The 21,185-nt window shown below is 34.9% G+C and overlaps 1 protein-coding gene and 2 non-coding genes across 3 annotated transcripts; 2 read left to right on the forward strand and 1 right to left on the reverse strand.

Annotated features, from left to right (window-relative positions):
- Positions 1–11,709: 11,709 nt before the first annotated feature.
- LOC133807590 (small nucleolar RNA R71) lies at positions 11,710–11,816 on the forward strand. Its single transcript, XR_009879494.1, has one exon. It is a non-coding gene; the product is annotated as a small nucleolar RNA R71 (small nucleolar RNA).
- A 7,468-nt stretch (positions 11,817–19,284) lies between these two features.
- Positions 19,285–20,733, reverse strand: LOC133805513 (uncharacterized). The gene is made up of 3 exons (XM_062243694.1): positions 20,068–20,733; positions 19,659–19,956; positions 19,285–19,406 (listed from the first exon to the last, which is right to left on the reverse strand). Exons 1-3 carry the CDS (start codon positions 20,731–20,733, stop codon positions 19,285–19,287), a joined length of 1,086 nt encoding a protein of 361 aa, XP_062099678.1.
- A 130-nt stretch (positions 20,734–20,863) lies between these two features.
- Positions 20,864–20,970, forward strand: LOC133807921 (small nucleolar RNA R71). The gene has a single exon (XR_009879804.1). It is a non-coding gene; the product is annotated as a small nucleolar RNA R71 (small nucleolar RNA).
- The last annotated feature ends 215 nt before the right edge of the window (positions 20,971–21,185 follow it).

Below are 21,185 nucleotides of genomic sequence, written 5' to 3' on the forward strand. Positions count from 1 at the left end.
CTTCCTCTATGGACATTCGTGAGCAGGAAACTCAAAATCAATTATAGAACTTACGAAATGACAACAACAACAACAATACTAATGCAATAAATGCAAACGACGATGTGTTGAAAAGACTCGAAAAACTTCAGAGAGCTCAAGTTGGTATGATGCAATTACTAAGTACCCTTTTACCAAAAACATACCAAGAAGCTATTTCCAACAGAATTGGCCTACCCGATGAGCGCGGGACAAATGGGTATCCAATGAGGCATATAAACGTAATTGAAAAACGTATCCAAGCAACACCCGACAATGCTAGAGGCAATAGGACATCTAAAATTGCTGAAAGAATTGGTGAAGAGACACAATCTGTCTCTGCGTTCGTTACAAAGGATGAGTTAATCGACCTTCTTAAGGCTGAAAGTGGTAAAGCATCATCGGTAGTAACTTCCATTGATTTTCATCCACCGTACCCTATGGAAGTTGCGGTGAAACCATATCCATGAGGCTACATAAGCCCAACATTTTGAAAATATAATGGAAATTTTGGCAATGCCGAAGAACATGTTATTCAATTAATTAATGATCTAGGGGTCTATGCACATGATTCTAACTAGGTATCCAAGAATTTTCAAAGTTTCTCACTGATCGAGCTTATTCTTGGTATGCGATCGAGCCTACCGCCAGAATGCATACGAAGTTGGGATGATTTAGTCTCTCAATTTTGTGCCAAATTCTTTATGATTGATGATAAATGGAGTATAGCTGACATCTCAGGAGAAAGACAAAACATAGGAGAAAGACTTATTGACTATGTGCAAAAATTCCTAGAAAAGGCCATTGATTGTGACGAAACTATGCCCGAAAAAGATCTGGTTAAGATGTGCATCAAATGAATGCTTGATGAGTACCATTTTCATATTGAGAATCATGCTATCTATAATTTTGCATAACCTATTGCCAAGTCAAGAAATATTGAAGCCACTGTATCTCGGCTTTCCAAACCAACAAACACCAACGATCAAGAACATCGTTCATGGAAGAGAGCAAAACACGGTGTTGACATAACGCTAGCTCAAGGAAGACAAGATTTTGAGGCACGCAAAAGAGCCAGGCAAAATAATAAACCACCAAAATTTCCTTGCAACAAATAAAGAGTTTGCAATTTGTTAGAATTATGGATTCGAGATGGGGAAGTAACCTTGCCGTTTATTGCAAATTTTCCTACTCCAGAAGAAAAACAACATGACTTATATTGTCATTATCATCGAAAAATTAATCATCCAACAATGAGATGCTATACTCTTAAAAAGATCTTCCATGAGCGACTAGAAAAATGGGAAATCACATAGATCCATATACAATGAAACAAAGACCACTTCCTCAACACCAAAATGGAAGAACTGTTATGACATGCACAGAGGAATCTACTCTCATCCTCGTAGGAATATCTCAAGACATACTTATCAAAGAAATCAAAGAAGGCCCTCCTAATACATGTGAGTTAAGAAACATGGTTGAACCATTACTGCAAACTAAGTTATTTCGAAATTTCTTTGATTGGTTAGCGTTTAGGCAAGATGCAAAAAAGGAGGCCACAGAAGCATTGGTTCAAATCGCTCAATGTCATGGTCCTTCATGTTATGTATTAGGACACCTGATACAAAATATTGCTAAGAAGTCTAAAGGAGTAATCAGTTTTACTAGTGCTGACATACAAAAATCTCCATTTCTTCACAATCGTCCACTATATGTTGAGGCCAAGGTTAATAGACTAAAATTCAAACGCGCCTTGGTAAATAATGGGGCTTCAGTGAATCTTATGCCAATAGGGATCTACTCTGCCATGAAAATAGTGAAAGGATGGCTTGTTCCGCAAACAATCACACTAACTAGCTTTGCTGCAAAGCTAGTAAAAACAATGGGATGTGTTACTGTTGAGCTAGAAGTGGGACCAATAAGAAGTCCTACTCGGTTTCATGTGATAGAAGCAGACACGTCATATCACCTCTTACTCATAAGGCAATAGATTCACACACACAATTGTGTGCCATCAACGTTGCACCAGTGTATCAAGGCACATATTCCTAGAAAGGACATTCATATCATAGCTACCAAAGCATCATTCACTAGGGAGGAAGCTTACATGGACGAAGCAATGTTCTTTGATGAAGTCTCATAAAATAACATGTAAATGGTAACAAGACCACGAGGGGTGTGCTTACCAAAATGGGAAGAATACGATATGATAAATGAGCCTCCAACTATTAAATCCAAGAAGGAAAGAAAGGTAGAAAATGTCATGTTACCCAACGGATAAAAGGCATATCGATTATGACAGTGTGCGGGGTTAGCATCAATACCTAACCCCACCATTGTTGTTGTAGAAAAAATTAAGGATGGCTTGGCCCTATTACATCTACAAAATGGCGTAAAGGTGGAAGAAGAGCCAATCTCACACCAAGAGCCAAAATCTAAGATCAATTAATTGGAAGAGATTAACTTGGCAGAAAACCCCAAAGAAAAGTAACTTGTATTCATTTCAGCTGATTTACCTGTAACAATACAAGGTGAGTTAATAGAGTTATTATACAGATATCGAGACGTTTTTGCATGGACTTATGAAGATATGCCTGGATTAGATCCTAAATTGGTTACACATAATTTATGTACCTTACCAGAGACGAGACCTATAAAGCAAACCCCAAGGAATTACAGGCCAGAAATTCAGCTTCAGATCAAGACAGAAATTGAAAAATTGCTAAAGCCAAGATTCATTCATACATGCAAGCATCCAATATGGTTGGCTAACATTGTTCCAGTAAAGAAGAAGAATGGGAAAATAAGGATTTGTGTCGACTATCGAGATCTTAACAGAACTTGTCCAAAGGATGACTTTCCTTTGCCGAACCTTAACACTCTAATTGATGCTACAACAAGCTGTGAGATGTTCTGTTTTATGGATGGATTCAGTGGGTATAATTAAATTCAAATGGCTTAAGAAGATGTATAAAAAACAACCTTTCGAACACCATTCATAAACTTTTACTACACTGTTATGCCATTTGGTTTGAAAAATGATGGTGCCACATATCAAAGAGTAATGACAGCAATATTCCATGATATAATACATGAAAATATTGAGGTATATGTTGACGACATCGTTGTCAAATCACAAAGCAAATTCGACCATATTCATGACCTTGAGAGAGCATTCCAAAGATGCAGAAGTTTCAAGCTCAAGATGAATCCCTTCAAATGTGCCTTTGGCGTAAATGCAGGAAAAAATTTGGGATTCATCGTACATAAGAATGGTATAAGCATTGATGAAGACAAGACCAAAGCTATATTAGCCATAAGGGTACCACAATCAGCCAAATAATTGAAAAAAATTATTGGGAAAGTATCATACCTATGATGTTTCATACCAGCTTTATCTGAAGTCACAAGCCTGCTCCAAGCATTAATGCAAAAGGGAGTGCCCTTTGGTTGGGGAGAAAAACAACAAAGCTCATTTGACAAGATAAAAATTGTATTGTCGTACCCTCAGGTTATGATAGCACCACTACCAGAAGTTCCACTGCTACTATATTTGGCTGTTACTGAAACATCTATTGGGACGCTATTAGCACATGTGGTTGATGGGAAAAAAAAACCTGTGTATTACTTCAGCAGGCAAATGAAAGGGTTGAGATAAATTATCCGTATGTTGAAAAGCAGTGCCTGACCTTGGTGTACATAGCTCAACGATTGCAACACTACCTGGTAGCACATAAAGTAGTAATAATGACTAAAGTTGTAATGCCCCGACTAATTCTAAGACATCAGACCATTAACAACTACTAAGACATAGCTACTATTTTGGAAGACATGCATAAAATAATAGAACTTTGTTATAAAAATCCAAAATACGAGATCTCATTGTTATTACATAAAATCATAAAGGAAACAAAAAAAACATTTAATTAATTGTTCAAATACTAAATGCGGAAAAATAAATACATAAATTAAAAAGACTCAAAATATAAACTTCATCCTCGATCTTCCAGCAGTCCATCCCCAATACACATGCCAAAGCTGCCATGAATCCATCCCGCCTTCCAAGCTTATTTTCATGCACCATCTAAAATAAAAAGGAATGAGTCTAATGCCCAGCAAGGAAAATCTACTAAAACATAAATTAAATCATAAGACTAAAAACTTATACTATAAAACATATAACATAAAAACGTATATCATATAAACATAGGACTACAATATTAATGGTCATTAATTCATTATCGTAGTATGTGATAAAACTATTTAGGTCCTCTATCTACTAATCGAGGTAGGTTAGATCACAAAATAGTATATGATAAACCATCTAGGTCATATGTCTACTAATTGAGGTATGTTTAATCATAACTCTAATCTACGATAATGATAAAAAATCTTGGGATTCATTTTCTATCTAAGTAGTTGTATTTCCCAAGTCACTACAACATAAAACGTATAAATATATACGTCACATAGCATATAAACATATCGTAACGCATACAATCTAACTTATTTTCCTTACCAAAAACCAAGATATTGGAGACAAGAACAGGATTGGAAAACTCCTAAAACGAAATAGTAAGAATCATAAGTTTCTAAAGAAATGAATATGAAAAGGAGATCTAAACCATCAAGATAGAAGCTTATCGAAAACCTTAAGCTTCAAGAAACTTAAACACCTAACCAAAAGTCATAATAACAAGTTAGGATCTAAAAGAAAATGAAAGAAAATAGAAGAACTATAATGAACTAAATGTAGTGTCCCATAATTTTTTACTTAGCTAGATAGTAGTAGTAGTTAGTATAGTTTGTAGTATGTTAGTTTATGTTGATTTTGGTTCAAGCCGGGACTTAGTTGAAAACTCATAGACACAGATATGGATTTTATAAGTTTAACCCATAGTTTAGAAATATTAATTATAACATAAGGTTTGATTAATATTGTTGGTCCTAGAAATATTATTTATTATAACCTAATGATTAGATAGAACTATTAAGAATATGATACTTATCATAATCATGTTTATTAAGGATTTAAGTATTTTTGATGAATAGTTTAAATAAAAGAAAGATCTAGAAGCTCTAGAACCTTCCAGCAGCTGTTAGGATCACGTTTTGACTCAGTCAAAGCTGTTTAATCAATTCAAAAAATGCTGAAAAAGTGCAAATACGTGTTTGATATATCAACGTATGTCGATATATCGCAACTATAGGGGCCGATATATCACCTACAGAAGATGCAGAAAACATGTCGACTTCGCACGAACGAATGAACGGGGATCGGGAAAATGGTCTAGGCGATATATCGCCCCTGGTGCATATTTTTTGAAAGTTTGGGATTTTAAATTATAAAAAAATAGCCTTAGCCACTTAGACATGCCTTTGAACAATTTTGACCGAGTTCTAGGCGTCTGTTGAATGAAAATTCAAATCTTTTTCATTTTATATTCATTTATTTATTCAAATTAAAAGGGGTTAGTTTCACTCCTTGAACTCTATAAATAGGACCTAGTACTCAGCTATTTTCTTCATTCTTCAGAGCCTCCAAGTTGCTAAGGTTACTATAGAGAGAAACACTTGGGTTTTGGATTAAAAAGCTTTTCCAATCTAAGTTTTTCTAAACACTTGGGAAGTAAGATATAGAGTTATTTCGGTATCGAGGTGTAGATCAAAGTCATAAGATCATTTAAGGTATTCTTAAGTTCTGTTTTTTCATAGTTCTTTAGTTTTCTTTTATTTTCTTTCAGATCCTAACTCTTGTTTATGATTCTTGATTAGGTGTTTAAGTTTCTTAAAACTTAAGATTCTTTTCGGTAAGTTTCTACTCGGATGGTTTAGTTTTCTTGTCATCTTTTTTCTTTAGAAACTCGCCATTCTTACTGTTGGTTTTAGGAGTGTTCCAAATCCCCTTCTTGTCTCCATATCCCAGTTTTTGGTAAGGAAAATAGGTTAGATTATATGTGTTTATATGTTTATGTTATGATATGTTTTATGCTATGCTATGCTATGTATATGTATAAATATTTTTTCTAGTCCTTGGTCATATGACTTTCTTAGATAGCAAGCCCCAAGAATATGTTTTGTAGTCGCTTGGGCATATGACTTGCATAGATAGCAAGCCCCAAGAATTTTTATCATTTTCATGGTTTAGAGTTATGATTTACCCTACCTCGATTAGTAGATAGAGGACCTAGATGGGTTATCATATACTATAGTGTGATCTAACCTATCTCGATTAGTAGACAGAAGACCTAGATGGTTTTATCACATACCATGTTAATGAGTTAATGGCCATTAATATTGTAGTCCTATATGATATATGTTTTCATAGTCATATGTTTTATAGTATATGTATATGATATAGTCTTATGATTATGATTTATGATATATGCTATTAGTAGATTTTCCTTGCTGGGCATTAGGCTCATTCCTTTATTTTTAGCTTGATGCAGGAAAATGAATATGGAAGGCGAGAAGGATTCGTGACAGCTTGGCATGTGTGCTAAGGATGAATAAATTGAATGGACTGCGTGAAGATCGAGGATGACGTTGTTTAAAGTCTTTTAAATTATGTTTTGATGTATTTCCGCATTTAGTATTTAAATAATTAAAGTTTATGTTTTATGTTTAAAACAATGGGATCCCATACCATATTTTATGTTTTTACCTTATATTGTATTTGGTAAAATATTTTGGGTTTTGAATAAAATTATGTTATTTCATATGAATGTATTTCAAAATAGTAGTTATGCCATAGTAGTATTTAATGGTTCAAGGTCTTAGAAATAGTTGGGTCATTACACCAAACCTGAGGATAAAAATACCTTTGATAGACTAGAACTCCGATCTACACCTCAATACTGAAATATCACTTTATCTTACTTCGCAAGTGTTTAGATTAGAAAGCTTGTAAATCCCAAAACCCTAATGTTTTCTCTAGAGAATAAACTTAGCAGCTTGGAGGCTCTGAAAAATGTTTGAATAATGAATGAAATGGCTGAGTGAAAGGTCCTATTTATAGATTTCAAGGAGTGAAACTAACCCCTTTTAAAAAGAATGAATAATAATTGAATAAAATTTGAATTTTCTGCTCAACAAATGCCCAGAACTCAGTAAAAAACGTTCAGAAGAAAATCTAGGTTGTTGAGGGCTGTTTCTAATTCGGTTTCCACAAAGTTTCAAAAATACCCAGAATGGCCGATATATCACCCCCTATAGGCGATATATCCCCTACCCCTATGCCCCGAGCCTTCGTGGTTTCGTTCGTGCGAAGTCGACGTATTTTCTGTATCAACTTTAGGTGATGTATCTGCTCCTAAAGCTGCAATATATCGGCATACACTGATATTTTAAACACGTTTTTGCACATTTTCAGCACACTTGAAGTTTGTTAAAACAAATTTGATTGAGTAAAACATGACCCTGACAGCTGCTGGAAAGTTCTAGAGCTTCTAGATCTATCCTTTATTAATTTATTAATCTAAAATGCCTAAATCCTTAATAAACATGCATGTGACAAGTGTCATGCTCTTAATTATTCTATCTAAACTTTAGGTTATAATAAATAATATTTCCAGGACCAGCTATATTAATCAAACCTTATGAGACTTTATGCGTAATGCCATATTGTTTCATCAAATGTTCAAATGGCCTATTACAAAAGTGTGTACCGTTATCACTAATTATAGCACGTGGTGAACCAAAACGGGAAAATATATTTTCTTTTAAAAACCGAAGCACAACTTTGTGGTCATTAGTGTGGCAAGCAATAGCTTCAATCCATTTAGACACATAATCAACTCCAACAAGTATATAAAGATTACCAAAAGAGTTAGGAAATGGTCCCATAAAATCAATGCCCCAAACATCAAATATGTCAATAATAAGAATAGGATTTAAATGCATCATGTTTCTTTTAGTTAAACTTCCTAACTTTTGGCAACGTTCACAAGCTTTACAATAAACATATGTATCATGAAAGATAGTAGGCCAATAAAAACCACATTGTAAAACTTTAGCAGCTGTTTTTTTACCACTAAAATGTCCTCCACATGCATGATCATGACAAAAAGATATGATTTTAGATTGATCACAGTTTGGAATGCATCTTCTAATTATTTGATCAGGGCAATATTTAAACAAGTAAGGATCATCCCAAATAAATTTTTTCACTTCAGAATAAAATTTAGATTTATCATGCTTAGACCAATGAGATGGTATTTCTTTAGTGACCAAATAATTAACAATATCAGCATACCAAGGCAATGAAGAAATATGCATTAATTGTTCATCAGGAAAAGTTTCAGTGATAGGAGTGGAATCATGTATAGTTTCAACAACTAGTCTAGATAAATGATCAGCAACAACATTTTCAGATCCTTTTTTATCACGTATTTCTAAGTCGAATTCTTGTAAAAGCAGGATCCAACGGATCAAACGAGACTTAGCATCTTTTTTCGATAAGAGATATTTTAATGCAGCATGATCAGAATAGACAATAATTTTAGATCCTAACAAATAAGATCTAAATTTCTCCAATGCAAAAACAACAGCAAGCAATTCTTTTTCGGTTGTGGAATAATTTAATTGAGCATCATTTAAAGTTTTGCTAGCATAGTAAATTACATGAGGTATTTTTTCAAGTCTTTGTCCTAAGACAGCACCTATAACATCAGAAGCGTCACACATTATTTCAAAAGGTATTTTCCAATCAGGAGGTCGAATAATGGGTGCAGTAGTCAACAAATTTTTCAATTTTTCAAAGGCAACATGGCAATTATGATCAAAGACAAAAGCATTTTCTTTTCCAAGTAAATGGCATAAAGGCCGAGAAATTTTGCTAAAGTCTTTTATAAATCTTCTATAAAAACCGGCATGGCCTAAGAATGATCTAATTTCTTTCACAGTTTTAGGTGGGGGAAGTTTTGAAATAAGATCAACTTTAGCTTTATCAACTTCTATTCCCTCAGAAGATATTACATGACCTAAAACAATTCCTTTTTTAACCATAAAATGACATTTTTCCCAATTAAGCACAAGGTTTTTCTCTTTGCAACGAATTAACACAAGTGAAAGATGGTGTAAACATTCATCAAAAGAGGAACCAAACACAGAAAAATCATCCATAAATACTTCAAGAAATCTTTCAACCATGTCAGAAAAGATCGAAATCATACACCTTTGAAAAGTCGCGGGTGCGTTGCATAATCCAAAGGGCATGCGAAGATATGCAAAAGTTCCAAAAGGGCATGTAAAAGTAGTCTTTTCTTGATCTTCTGGGGCGATGGGGATTTGGTTATACCCTGAATACCCATCAAGAAAGCAATAATATGCATGGCCAGCTAATCGTTCAAGCATTTGATCAATAAAAGGCAATGGAAAATGATCTTTTCTAGTAACATTATTCAACTTTCTATAATCTATGCACACTCTCCACCCCGTTTGTACTCTAGTAGGGATTAATTCATTTTTCTCATTTTCAACAACCGTGATCCCAGACTTCTTAGGCACAACTTGAACTGGACTAACCCATTGACTATCAGAAATAGGATAAATGATACCTACGTCTAACAATTTTAGGATCTCTTCTCTAACTACTTCTTTCATATTTGGATTTAGCCTTCTTTGACATTCCCGAGAGGTTTTAGCATTCTCTTCTAGATGGATTCTATGCATACATATGGATGGGCTAATTCCTTTAATGTCTCCAATGGTCCAACCTATGGCTTCTTTATGTTTTCTAAGGACATCTAACAATTTATCTTCTTGTTCTTTATCTAAAGCAGATGCTATGATAACAGGTAAGGTTTCAGATTCTCCTAGAAAAGCATATTTTAAATTTTCTGGTAAAGGTTTAAGGTCTAACTTTGGAGACTCAGAAATTGATTGAACATGATCTAAGGGTGAAAAAGGTTCAACTTTGGTTTCATTTAAGGGTATAGACTCTACCAAAGAATTCACATCATCATTAGAGTCATCAACATGCAAGTTCATACCAAAGTATTTTTCACAAAAGTCCAGTAAGTCATTTCCATCATCTTCACATATGCTATCTATCATGTTAACTTCATGTACTTCTTCACACTCAACAGATTTAACCACATTAAATACATTCAATTCAACAGTCATATTTCCAAAAGATAATTTCAAAACACCATTACGACAATTTATGATTGCATTAGATGTAGCTAAGAATGGTCTACCTAAAATGATAGGAATTTGAGCATGCATATTTTCCACAGGTTGAGTATCAAGAACAATGAAGTCAACAGGAAAATAAAATTTATCAACTTTTATCAAAACATCCTCTATAATGCCTCTAGGAATTTTCACAGAACGATTGGCTAATTGAAGAGTTATAGAGGTAGGTTTTAGCTCACCAAGACCAAGTTGCTTATAAACAGAATAAGGTAATAAATTCACACTAGCACCCAAATCAAGTAAAGCTTTGTTAATAAAATGATCACCAATAATGCATGAAATTGTGGGACACCCAGGATCTTTATATTTAACAAGACTCTTATATTGAATAATGGAACTAGCTTGTTCAGTTAAAAATGCCTTTTTAGGAACATTAGTGTTTCTCTTAACAGTACAAAGATCCTTTAAAAATTTGGAGTAGGCAGGAATTTGTTTAATGGCATCTAAGAAAGGGATGTTGATACTAACTTGTTTAAAAACTTCTAAGATGTCATTATATTGGCCGCCTTTTTTAATTGGAAGTAATCTCTGTGGGAATGGGGCTTTTGGAATGAAAGGATGGATTGGAATTTCTTTGTTTGATGAGTCATTGAGATTAGAACTAGAAGGCTGACTCTTTTCTTTTTCTTTTTCGTTTTCAACCTCGGGTATGTAATCGGGTTTGACAATGTTCTTTCCGGACCTAAGAGTTGAAATTGATTTGACTTCTCCATTATGACTAGACTTTCCTATCTCATATTGACCTTTTGGATTAGGGATAGGTTGACTAGGGAATGTTCCTTTTTCTCTATCAGCTAAAGCAGTGGCGAGTTGTCCTACTTGTGTCTCGAGTTTGGTAATAGATTGAGATTGATTTTGTAGGATTTGTTGGGTGGATTGCATAAATTGTTGTAAAGTATCTTCTAAGGAAGGTTTTATTTGTTGCGGATATGGTTGATTTTGTGGGGCATGAGCTTGGTTTTGTGTGTTGTATTGGTGCCCTTGATTCATTTGGGGTTGGTTTTGTCTCCATGAAAAGTTTGGATGGTTTCTCCAATTTGGATTGTAGGTGGACGAAAATGGGCTATCATTTGGTTTCCCATAAGAATGAAGAGCATTGGCCTCCTCAGAAAAGGCTTCTTGGTAGGAAGGGCATGATTGGGCATTATGGCAAGGATTAGAACATATAGAACAAACATCTTTTCTAGGTTGAATTGGAGAGTTTATAGTTTGGCTTATGGCTAAAGCTTCTACTTTTCTCGCTAATTTGTCTAAGGATGTTCTTAAGTCTAATTCTTCTTTTACTTCATACCTTCCTCCTCTTTTTGGTGAATTAGTTGACCTAGACCTAGGATCAAAATAATTCCATTGTTGTGAATTGACAGATAAATCTTCAAGGGCGTCCCACGCCTCTTGTCCTTGAAATTTTAAAAAATTTCCAGAGATTGAATCATTTGACGATTAGAGGGAGTCAAACCATCATAAAAATATTTTACAAGTCTCCATTTTTCAAAACCATGATGAGGACATTTTAATAATAAATCTTTAAATCTTTCCCAACATTCATAAAACTCTTCATTATCTTTTTGAAAAAACTCGGAGATTTCTCTCCTTAGACTATCAGTTTTAGACATAGGAAATAATTTCAGTAAGAATTTATTATAAAGTTGATCCCATGTAGTTATAGATCCCGTGGGAAGGGAGTTTAACCAAGCTTTTGATTTGTCTTTTAATGAAAAAGGGAACAATCTTAGTTTGACCGACTCATCAGAAAAATTTTGAAATTTAAATGTTGAGCAAATTTCTAAGAAATCTTTGATATGCATGTAAGGATCCTCTCTATCTAACCCATAAAAAGATGGCAATAATTGAATGATTGTAGGTTTAAGCTCAAAATGAGTAGCAGAAGTAGTAGGTAAAACAATGCATGAAGGAGCATTAGATGAAATAGGCGCAAAATATTCAAGCAAAGTTTTTTCAGGCACAACATTTTCATCAACAGGATTAGCAATAGGTTCCATAATGCTCAAATTTTTGCTAACACTTTCAATTTCAAGCAAAGATAAATGTCTTTTTACTAATCATTTTTTAGAGTTACGTTCCCAATGATGCATACAATTTTAACAAACAAGGCAACAAGGATAATCTCAAACAAGCAATTTTCTGATGTGGAAGATCAGTTAAAACCGCAACCACAAAGCATACTTATAATTTTTAGAGATTTCAAAACAATATAATTCTTATGGTTTACTTGTCCCCAGGCCTATTTGATTCCACTTACTCGCGCACTACTAACAACTCCCCGAGGTTAATTAGTAGAGGCGGATGGGAATTTTGGTCAAATTTCCTTTAAGCAAAAATTGCTTATGGTGAAAGGACAAGATTTAGGTTTTTTTTTTTTTTCAAGTATTTTTCACAATTATAGAATAATATGATCAAAGGTAAAGAAAAATAAGGCAAAATTAAATAAGACTAAAATTTAGGCAAGAGTAGGGAGGCATAGCATGCCATCAACCATAACAAAATTAAGGTAAAAATTAGGATGCACAAGTGCCATCAACTAAAACATAAGATAGAAGACTAGGAGGCAAAATTGCCATCAACTAGCTAGGAGGCAAAATTGCCATCAACTAGTAATTTGCGGAAATTAAATAAAATAAAAATTACAACAATATAAATAAAGAAAATTACAACAAATGTTAGGAGGCACAAGTGCCGTCAACTAACAAAGATATAAAAGAAATAAAATTACAACAAAATTATAACAAAATTAGGAGGCACAAGTGCCATCGACTATAAAAATTAAAAGGATAGATAGGAGGCACAAGTGCCGTCAACTAAAAAAAAAAACAATAAATACAGAAATATAAGTATATATATTTTTTATGGGTGGTTGAACCGTCCCAAATTTCTTTTTATCTTCTTTTTTTTTTAGTTTTTTTATAGATATATATATTTTTTTAGTTTTTTTTTTAAGTGCAAAAATTAAAATAACTAGTAGAAGAATTTACTAACCTTGAGATAATTTTCGTTTCTTTTCTCTTGCAACTCCCCGGCAACGGCGCCAAAAACTTGATGGACCAAAAACGGGTATGTTTAAATATTTATACTCGCAAGCGCACGAATTGTATTTATAGAATAGTTTTCGTGTAAGCACGAGGTCGAACCCAAAGGAGTTGTCTAAAATCAAAAAGAAAACTATTTTAAATCAAAAGTAATAAATTCTAACCTAGTTCCAAAGATTGATGAGTTTTAATATTATGAACATAAAATAAAAGATTGAAAAATAAAGCTATTTAAGAGAATGAAAATAAACCAATAATGATTTGACAATAAGTGTTAAAAGAAAAGATTATTAAGATACTAGAATCCACAAAATGTAAGTTTAATAATATTTATTAGTATATTGATTCCCAAGTTTTAGTGATAGTTAAAATAATTTAAACTATCATTTTCCAAAAAGATTTATAATTTTAAACACAAATTTCTTATAAAAAGATAGGATTTTTCTTCACTCTTCAAAATTGTAATTTCAAAGCATTTAGTATAAATCAATCTAATGAAATAACAAATAAATCAATGAACATTATTTATAAGGCAAAACATAATATTTTTGTTCTAAGCATGGATGTGTACAATTTAATGACACATCTTACACAAAGAATATTATGTTTATGCACTAATGAAGAACAAAGTGTAAATATGTTCTAACAATCTAAAATACAAGATATTTAAGATGAAAGAAATATATGAAGAAGAAAAATCCATAGACTTTGTTGCATTACAAGGGAAATCAACATACAACATAAATATTACCTAGTTACAAGTTGCTTCATCATGATCTTAATAATCTTATAAAAAAGATTAGAAGCACATAACTAGAGTAGAAATTACAAAATAAAAGACATACATACTTGCAAAATGCTCTTGAAAAACCCAAATGGAAGAGAGAATGGTAGAGAGAAAATGAGAGAAAAAGATGGTAACCAAAACATTAAGCACCCCAAACATGGTCTCCAAAACCCTTATTTATAGCCAAAATGAGATTATTAAAATAATCAATTTAAATTAAGTAAATTGATTAAATTAATAATAATATGGTAAATAGGGGTAAATTATAGGAGTGATGATGATTTTGGGTGAAAAATGTGTAGAAAAGTGGGTAAAAATGTGGTATTTTTAGACAAGGGGACAAATGGTACACTTGAGTTATTTATGGGCTCAAGAAAAATAAAGGGGCTGGTGGCAGGAACACGGTTGGAGAGTGTCTTTCAGATTTGGCCTTGGGTAGGCGCAGGTGGAGTTGGGCCCAAAATCTGGGCTGGCGTGGAGGAGGAAATGGTGGCTTTTGGCTGGGAGGCGTTGATGATAGGAGCGCAGTGCAGCTGGTGGAAATGCTCATGTCACGTGGAAAGGAGTTGGTAGAGCATCATATATGTCATCATATGTGATTGCTTTGGTGCTGAGTGAAATGGAGCAAATTGGAGGAGAGAAATGGTCCTCACGTTGGGGAGAAGGAGGCAAGTGCTGAAGGAGAATTGGGCTTGGGCCATGGGCCTGAATGGAGAAGGCAAAAATGCCATAATTTTTTCTTGTCTTGCTTTCTTGAAAATGCCATATTGTCCTTCGTTTTTCTTTCTTTTTTTAAGAGCATAAATTCCCTACAAAATAAATATAAAATAAATCATAATACAATATTTTCAACTATAAAATAAATCAATTAAATTCTTTGAAAATACTAATTATAACTTAATTATATTTTACATTTAAGTTCAATAATACAACATTTTTTTACCACTAATAAAACAACAATAATTCAAATAATTAACTACAATATTTTACAACAAAATAACTATAAAAACACACAAAAATATATAAAATCAAAATAAGACTAATAAATTTAAAATAACTTAAAAACTTAATAAGTTAATTAAAAACTCAAGAACTAAGCAACAATTAGCATATAAAATATGGTAAAATAACTCTAATTTGTAGAGTTATCAATGAGAGTAATGAATGTGAATGCAAACCTCCTTGGAATATATATATATATATATGAAATGTATAAGAAATGCAAAAAACAAAATGGGATGTGTGAATTTCGGATTAGTATGGGGGAATAAAGGTGGAGATGTGTTTATGGAGTAATGGAGGAAGAAAGAAAGAAATTGGTAGAATGAATTAGGGTGATGGTGATGGAAAAAGAATAAAGAAAACAAGGGAAAATGGAGGAATTTATGTGGGTTTTGTGATGAGAATTATGGGAAAAAGAAGAAAGAGGAATGGGGGTTTCTTTGTGATTTTTAAAGGAATGATGAAATGGAGTTTTTAAATATAACTTGTGTGCTGAAATCATAGGTCGCGGCCTAGGAAATGTGTGTCACGACTTGCGAACAAACCTGACGCTATTTGCTTCTTTTTTTCTGAAAAACTTCATGTGCCGCGGCCTAGGAAATACGTGTCACGGCCTACATTGCCCCTGAAGATATTTTCTGGAAAAAGGGTCGCGGCCTACGAAATACGTGACGCGGCCTGCAAAGCCTGTTTGTCTGAAATTCCATTCGTAGGCCGCGGCTTGCAAAGTGCGCGCCGCGGCCTGCGAACTCCTGAAGCATTTTTTTTTCTTCAGAAAAGGGCCGCGGCCTGCAAAACCTCCTGAAGCATTTTTTTTCTTTTTTCTCGTAAAAGGGCCGAGGCCTAGGAAAAATGTGTCGCGGCTTGAGTCCCTTTTTTTTCAAACTTTTTCATTTTTTTTCACGGTTCTAATTACAGAAATTAAACTAAAATTACCTCAACAAAAATAAAAACATAATGTTCAATTTAAATAAAGAAAATAATAATGAAAATAAACTAATTTACAAAGTAGCTAAGTTTATCGTCGCTAGCTCCACTTAATGCTTCATTCATCAACATATACCGGGTCAATGAGGTGAATCATAGCAGCTTGTTCTTTCTCCATTGATTTGTAATATGGCTTTAATCTCTAACCATTCACCTTGAATGACTTTCCAGTACTTGGACTTACAACTTCGATCGCTCCATGAGGAAAAACCTTGGTAACAGTGAACAGACCTAACCAGCGAGATTTCAACTTCCCAGGAAAAAGTTTAAGGCGAGAGTGATACATGAGAACTTTTTGACCTTCCACAAAACTCTTTCGAAGAATATGTTTGTCATGAAAAGCTTTGATTTTCTCCTTGTAAATTCTCGAGCTCTCATATGCTTCATTGCATATTTCTTCTAGCTCATGCAATTGAAGCATTCGTTGTTGTCCTAAAGCAACCATGTCCATGTTACACTTCTTTACACCCCACCAAGCCTTATGCTCTAGCTCTACCAGTATATGGCAAGGCTTCCCATACACCAACTAATATGGTGACATACCGATAGATGTTTTATATGTCGTACAATACGCCCACAAGGCATCATCAAGCCTTGTACTCCAATCTTTCCGGTTTGGATTTACAGTTTTCTCAAGAATCAATTTGATTTCATGATTAGAAACCTCCGCTTGCCCGTTGGCTTGTGGACGATAAGCAACTGTCACCTTGTGAGTTACATTATAGCGTTGAAACAATGCTTCTATACTCTTGTTACAAAAATGAGTGCCTTGATCACTAAGTATAGCCTTAGGTGTACCAAAACGTACAAAAATGTTGGAGCGAATGAAATCCACTACTGTTTTTGAATTATTTGTTCTAGTTGCAATTGCTTCCACCCATTTAGACACGTAGTCCACTGCCAAAAGAATATATTCATAGCCGAAAAAGGATGGGAACGGTCCCATGAAATCCATACCCCAGACATCAAAAATCTCAAGAATTAAAATAGGAGTTTGAGGCATTTGATCCTTGGCCGTTATGTTAACAACTCGTTGACAACGATCACATGCCTTACAATAAGCATAAGAATCTTTGAAAATTGTGGGCCAATAGAAACCGCTGTCGAATATCTTATGAGCTATCCTCTTCGGTCCAAAGTGTCCACCACAAGCATAAGCATGACAAAAAGCAAGGGTGGAACAAAATTCAGATTCAGGTACACACCTTCGAATGATTTGATCTGTACAATGCTTCCAAAGATCAGGTTCATCCCATATGTAGTGGCGAGCATCATGCTTGATCTTGTTCCGTTGTGCTTGTGTGAGATCACTTGGTAACTCCTTTGAAGCAAGGTAGTTTACAATGTCGGCATACCAAGGAATAACTTCTTGCATAGCGAGGAGTTGCTCATCCGGAAAATTTTCTTTTATGAGCAAATTATCTTCATCCCGGATAAGATGACTCAAGTGGTCCGCCACCATATTCTCAGAACCCTTTTTATCTTTTATCTCCAAATAAAACTCTTGAAGAAGTAGAATCCATCAAATCAGCCGAGGCTTGGCTTATTTCTTTGCCAATATATGCGAAGAGCAACATGATCGATATAAACAATCACTTTAGTTCCAATCAAGTATGACCGAAACTTTTCCAAGGCAAAAATGATCGCCAAGAGCTCTTTTTCAAGGGTGGAATAATTAAGTTGAGCATCATTAAGAGTGTGAGAAGCATAGTATATAACATGAGGAAGCTTGTCAACTCGCTGCCCAAGAACAGCACCCACGGCATAGTCACTTGCATCACACATGAGTTCAAAAGGTAGCTCCCAATTTGGTGACTGAATTATAGGAGCTGTAGTCAAAGACTCTTTTACTAAGTTGAAAGCCACTAAACACTTTTCATTAAATTCGAACTTTACATCTTTTTGAAGAAGGTTGCATAGTGGCGTGGAAATTTTAGAGAAATCCTTGATAAATCTCCGATAGAACCCAGCATGCCCAAGGAATGATCTCACTTCTTTCACACTAGTCGGAGATGGTAGAGAACGAATTAAATCAATCTTTTCCTTATCAACCTCTATTCCCTTGACTAAAATCACATGACCCAAAACTATACCTTAGTTTACCATAAAATGGCATTTTTCCCAATTAAGCACAAGGTTAGTTTCAATACACCGCTGGAGTACCAAAGTGAGATTATGAAGGCAGCGATCAAATGAGTCACCATAAACACTAAAATCATCCATAAAATTCTCAATGATGTTTTCAATATATTCTGAAAAAATGCTCATCATACATCGCTGAAAAGTGGCAGGAACATTACATAACCCAAACGGCATACGTCAAAAAGCGAATGTACCAAAGGGGCATGTGAAGGTTGTCTTCTCTTGATCTTCAGGAGCTATAATAATCTGGTTATATCCCGAATAACCGTCAAGAAAACAATAATAAGTATGACCCGCTAACCTCTCAAGCATCTGATCAATGAAAGGTAATGGAAAGTAATCTTTACGAGTTGCTGGATTCAAATTTCGGTAGTCTATACAAATTCGCCACTCGGTTTGCATTCTTTTTGGTACCAGCTCGTTTTCATCGTTCTTTACCACTGTGATTCCAGACTTCTTTGGCACTACCTGAACTGGACTTACCCATTGACTGTCTGAAATTGGGTAAATAATACCCACACTAAGGAGCTTCAGTATCTCCTTTTTTACAACCTCCATCATAGGTGGATTTAATCTCCGTTGCGCCTCACGTGTTGGTTTAGACCTTTCTTCAAGTAAAATTCGGTGCATGCACATAGAAGGACTAATTCCCTTAATATCAGCAATAGACCAACCAATGGTTGTTTTATATTCTTGGAGTACTCTCATTAATTTTTCTTCTTGGACTTGGTTAAGATTTCTTGCAATTATAACTGGAAGTGTCTCGTTCTTCCCCAAGTAAACATATTTAAGATGCTCCGGAAGTGGCTTCAATTCAAGTGTAGGAGCTTGAACAATTGACGGCTGCAATTTCTCATTAGAAATCGGTAAATTCAAATATGCAACCTTCTTAAAAGTCTTGTCAAAACCACTATTGAGTGTGGTTATGACATCCATGATCTCATGAGAAAAATCTTCATCGGTCAACACAAGAAGCTCTCTCAACACAACCTCCAAACAATCTTCACTATGCAAATCTAAAACTCGTTGAGAAAGGATAAACACATCAAGAGAGTAAACAACATGTACATCACTTGGATACCTCATAGCCTCAAAAATATTAAATCAAATTGTCTCCCCATCAAATTCCATGGTCAATGTACCGTCATGCACATCAATCTTAGTTCTCGCAATTTTCATGAATGGTCTCCCCAACAAAATTGGAGTAGAGCATGGAATAGATTCATCTTCCATATCAAGAACATAAAAATCAGCCGGAAACACCAATTCATTCACTTGAACTAAAACTTCTTCTATTACACCCCTGGGATAAGCATTCGACCTATCAGCAAGTTGAATAATCACCCATGTTTCTTCAAGTGGACCGAGATTCAATGAAGCATAAATGGAGAATGGCATGACATTGATAGAGGCTCCCAAATCCAACATACAACACTCAATTCTTTTATCACCAATAGTGCAAGGGATAGTAAAAGTACCAGGATCCTTACACTTTGGTGGAAGCTTCTTTTGAAAAACTGCAGAAACATTCTCCCCCACACTAACTTTTTCATTACCCCTCAATTTGCGCTTATTAGTGCACAACTCTTTCAAAAACTTGGCATAGCGCGGCACTTGTTTAATAGCGTCAAGAAGAGGAATATTCACTTCTACCTTTCGAAATGTATCAAGAATTTTCTTGTCCACCACTTCCTTTTTAGTCTTCTTTAGTCTGCTTGGGAATGGAGGTGGGATGACAAAAGTAGGCTTAGGGTTTAGTTGTGTAGGGGTGGTTGACTTTAGAGGAACATCTTCATTAACTGAGCAATCAACTTATGGCTTGGATGACAATTTATTGGGCATTGGAGGACTAGGTGGATCATATTGCGTCCCGCTTCGCAAAGTTACTGCACTAGCATTCTCCTTGGGATTCATCTCAGGTTGTGAAGGCAATTTATTTGATAGATGAGCTTCCAACCTGTTATATGATGCTGCTAATTGTCCCACCTGAATCTCCAAACTTTTGATGGAAGCTTGGGTGGTTTGCTGAAACTGAAGAGTATTTGTAGCAAGTGGATTGATTAAATCCTCAGTAGAGGGTTTGGCACTCGGTGGTGGAGTAGCTTGCGGTGCTTTTGACGGTCTAGGTATAAAATTATTTTGAGACCGCTGTTGCAAAGTGAAACCATGTGGTCTCGAAGATGTAGATTGTGGAGCAACTTGTTGTTGATTCCCATAATGAAGATTTGGATGATCACGCCAGCCAGGATTATAAGTTTGTGAAAAGGGTTCATAGTACATCTGACGAAATTGACCAAGGAAATTTCTTACAGCATTAACACCCTCAGTTTCCCCTTCAAATAGAGTAGGGCAAGTATCATTAGCATACCCCACAACTTGACAGATTCCACATGGCCTTACCTGTTGGCCTAAAGCTAGTTGTTGTACCACTGCAGTTAATTGAGCCAATTGTTGACCCAGCTGATTAGCATTAGAGGTGCTCACTTCATTAGCTGATTTGGGTGGTGGAATAGGATCTTGTCGAATGCCAAACTGTTGTGAGTTAGCAGCCATATTAGAAATCAAGCTCCTGGCTGCAACAGGAGTCTTATCAACTAGTGCACCCCCACTGGCTGCATCAATCATACTCCTATCCAGTGATTGTAATCCTTCATAAAAGTACTGAATGAGGAGCTGTTCACTTATCTGATGATGAGGGCAACTAGCACACAACCGCTTAAATCTCTCCCAATATTCATACAAAGACTCTCCTGTATATTTCCTTATACCACAAATCTTTTTCCTGATGCTTCCAACTTTAGATGCTGAAAAATATCATTCCAGAAACGTAGTCTTCATACCATTCCAGGTTTCAACAGTACCAGGTGGAAGATAGTACAACCACTATAACGCCCTGGATAGCCAAGACCGTTACACTGTGTGTTTATAAAGTGCCAGACTTGCTAATCAAGTCATTTAGATAAAATCGTGTTATTGAAACTACAAAGGAACTAGGGTTAAAAACG

This window comes from Humulus lupulus, chromosome X (genome assembly GCF_963169125.1).
Source record: "Humulus lupulus chromosome X, drHumLupu1.1, whole genome shotgun sequence".
Lineage (NCBI taxonomy): Eukaryota > Viridiplantae > Streptophyta > Magnoliopsida > Rosales > Cannabaceae > Humulus > Humulus lupulus.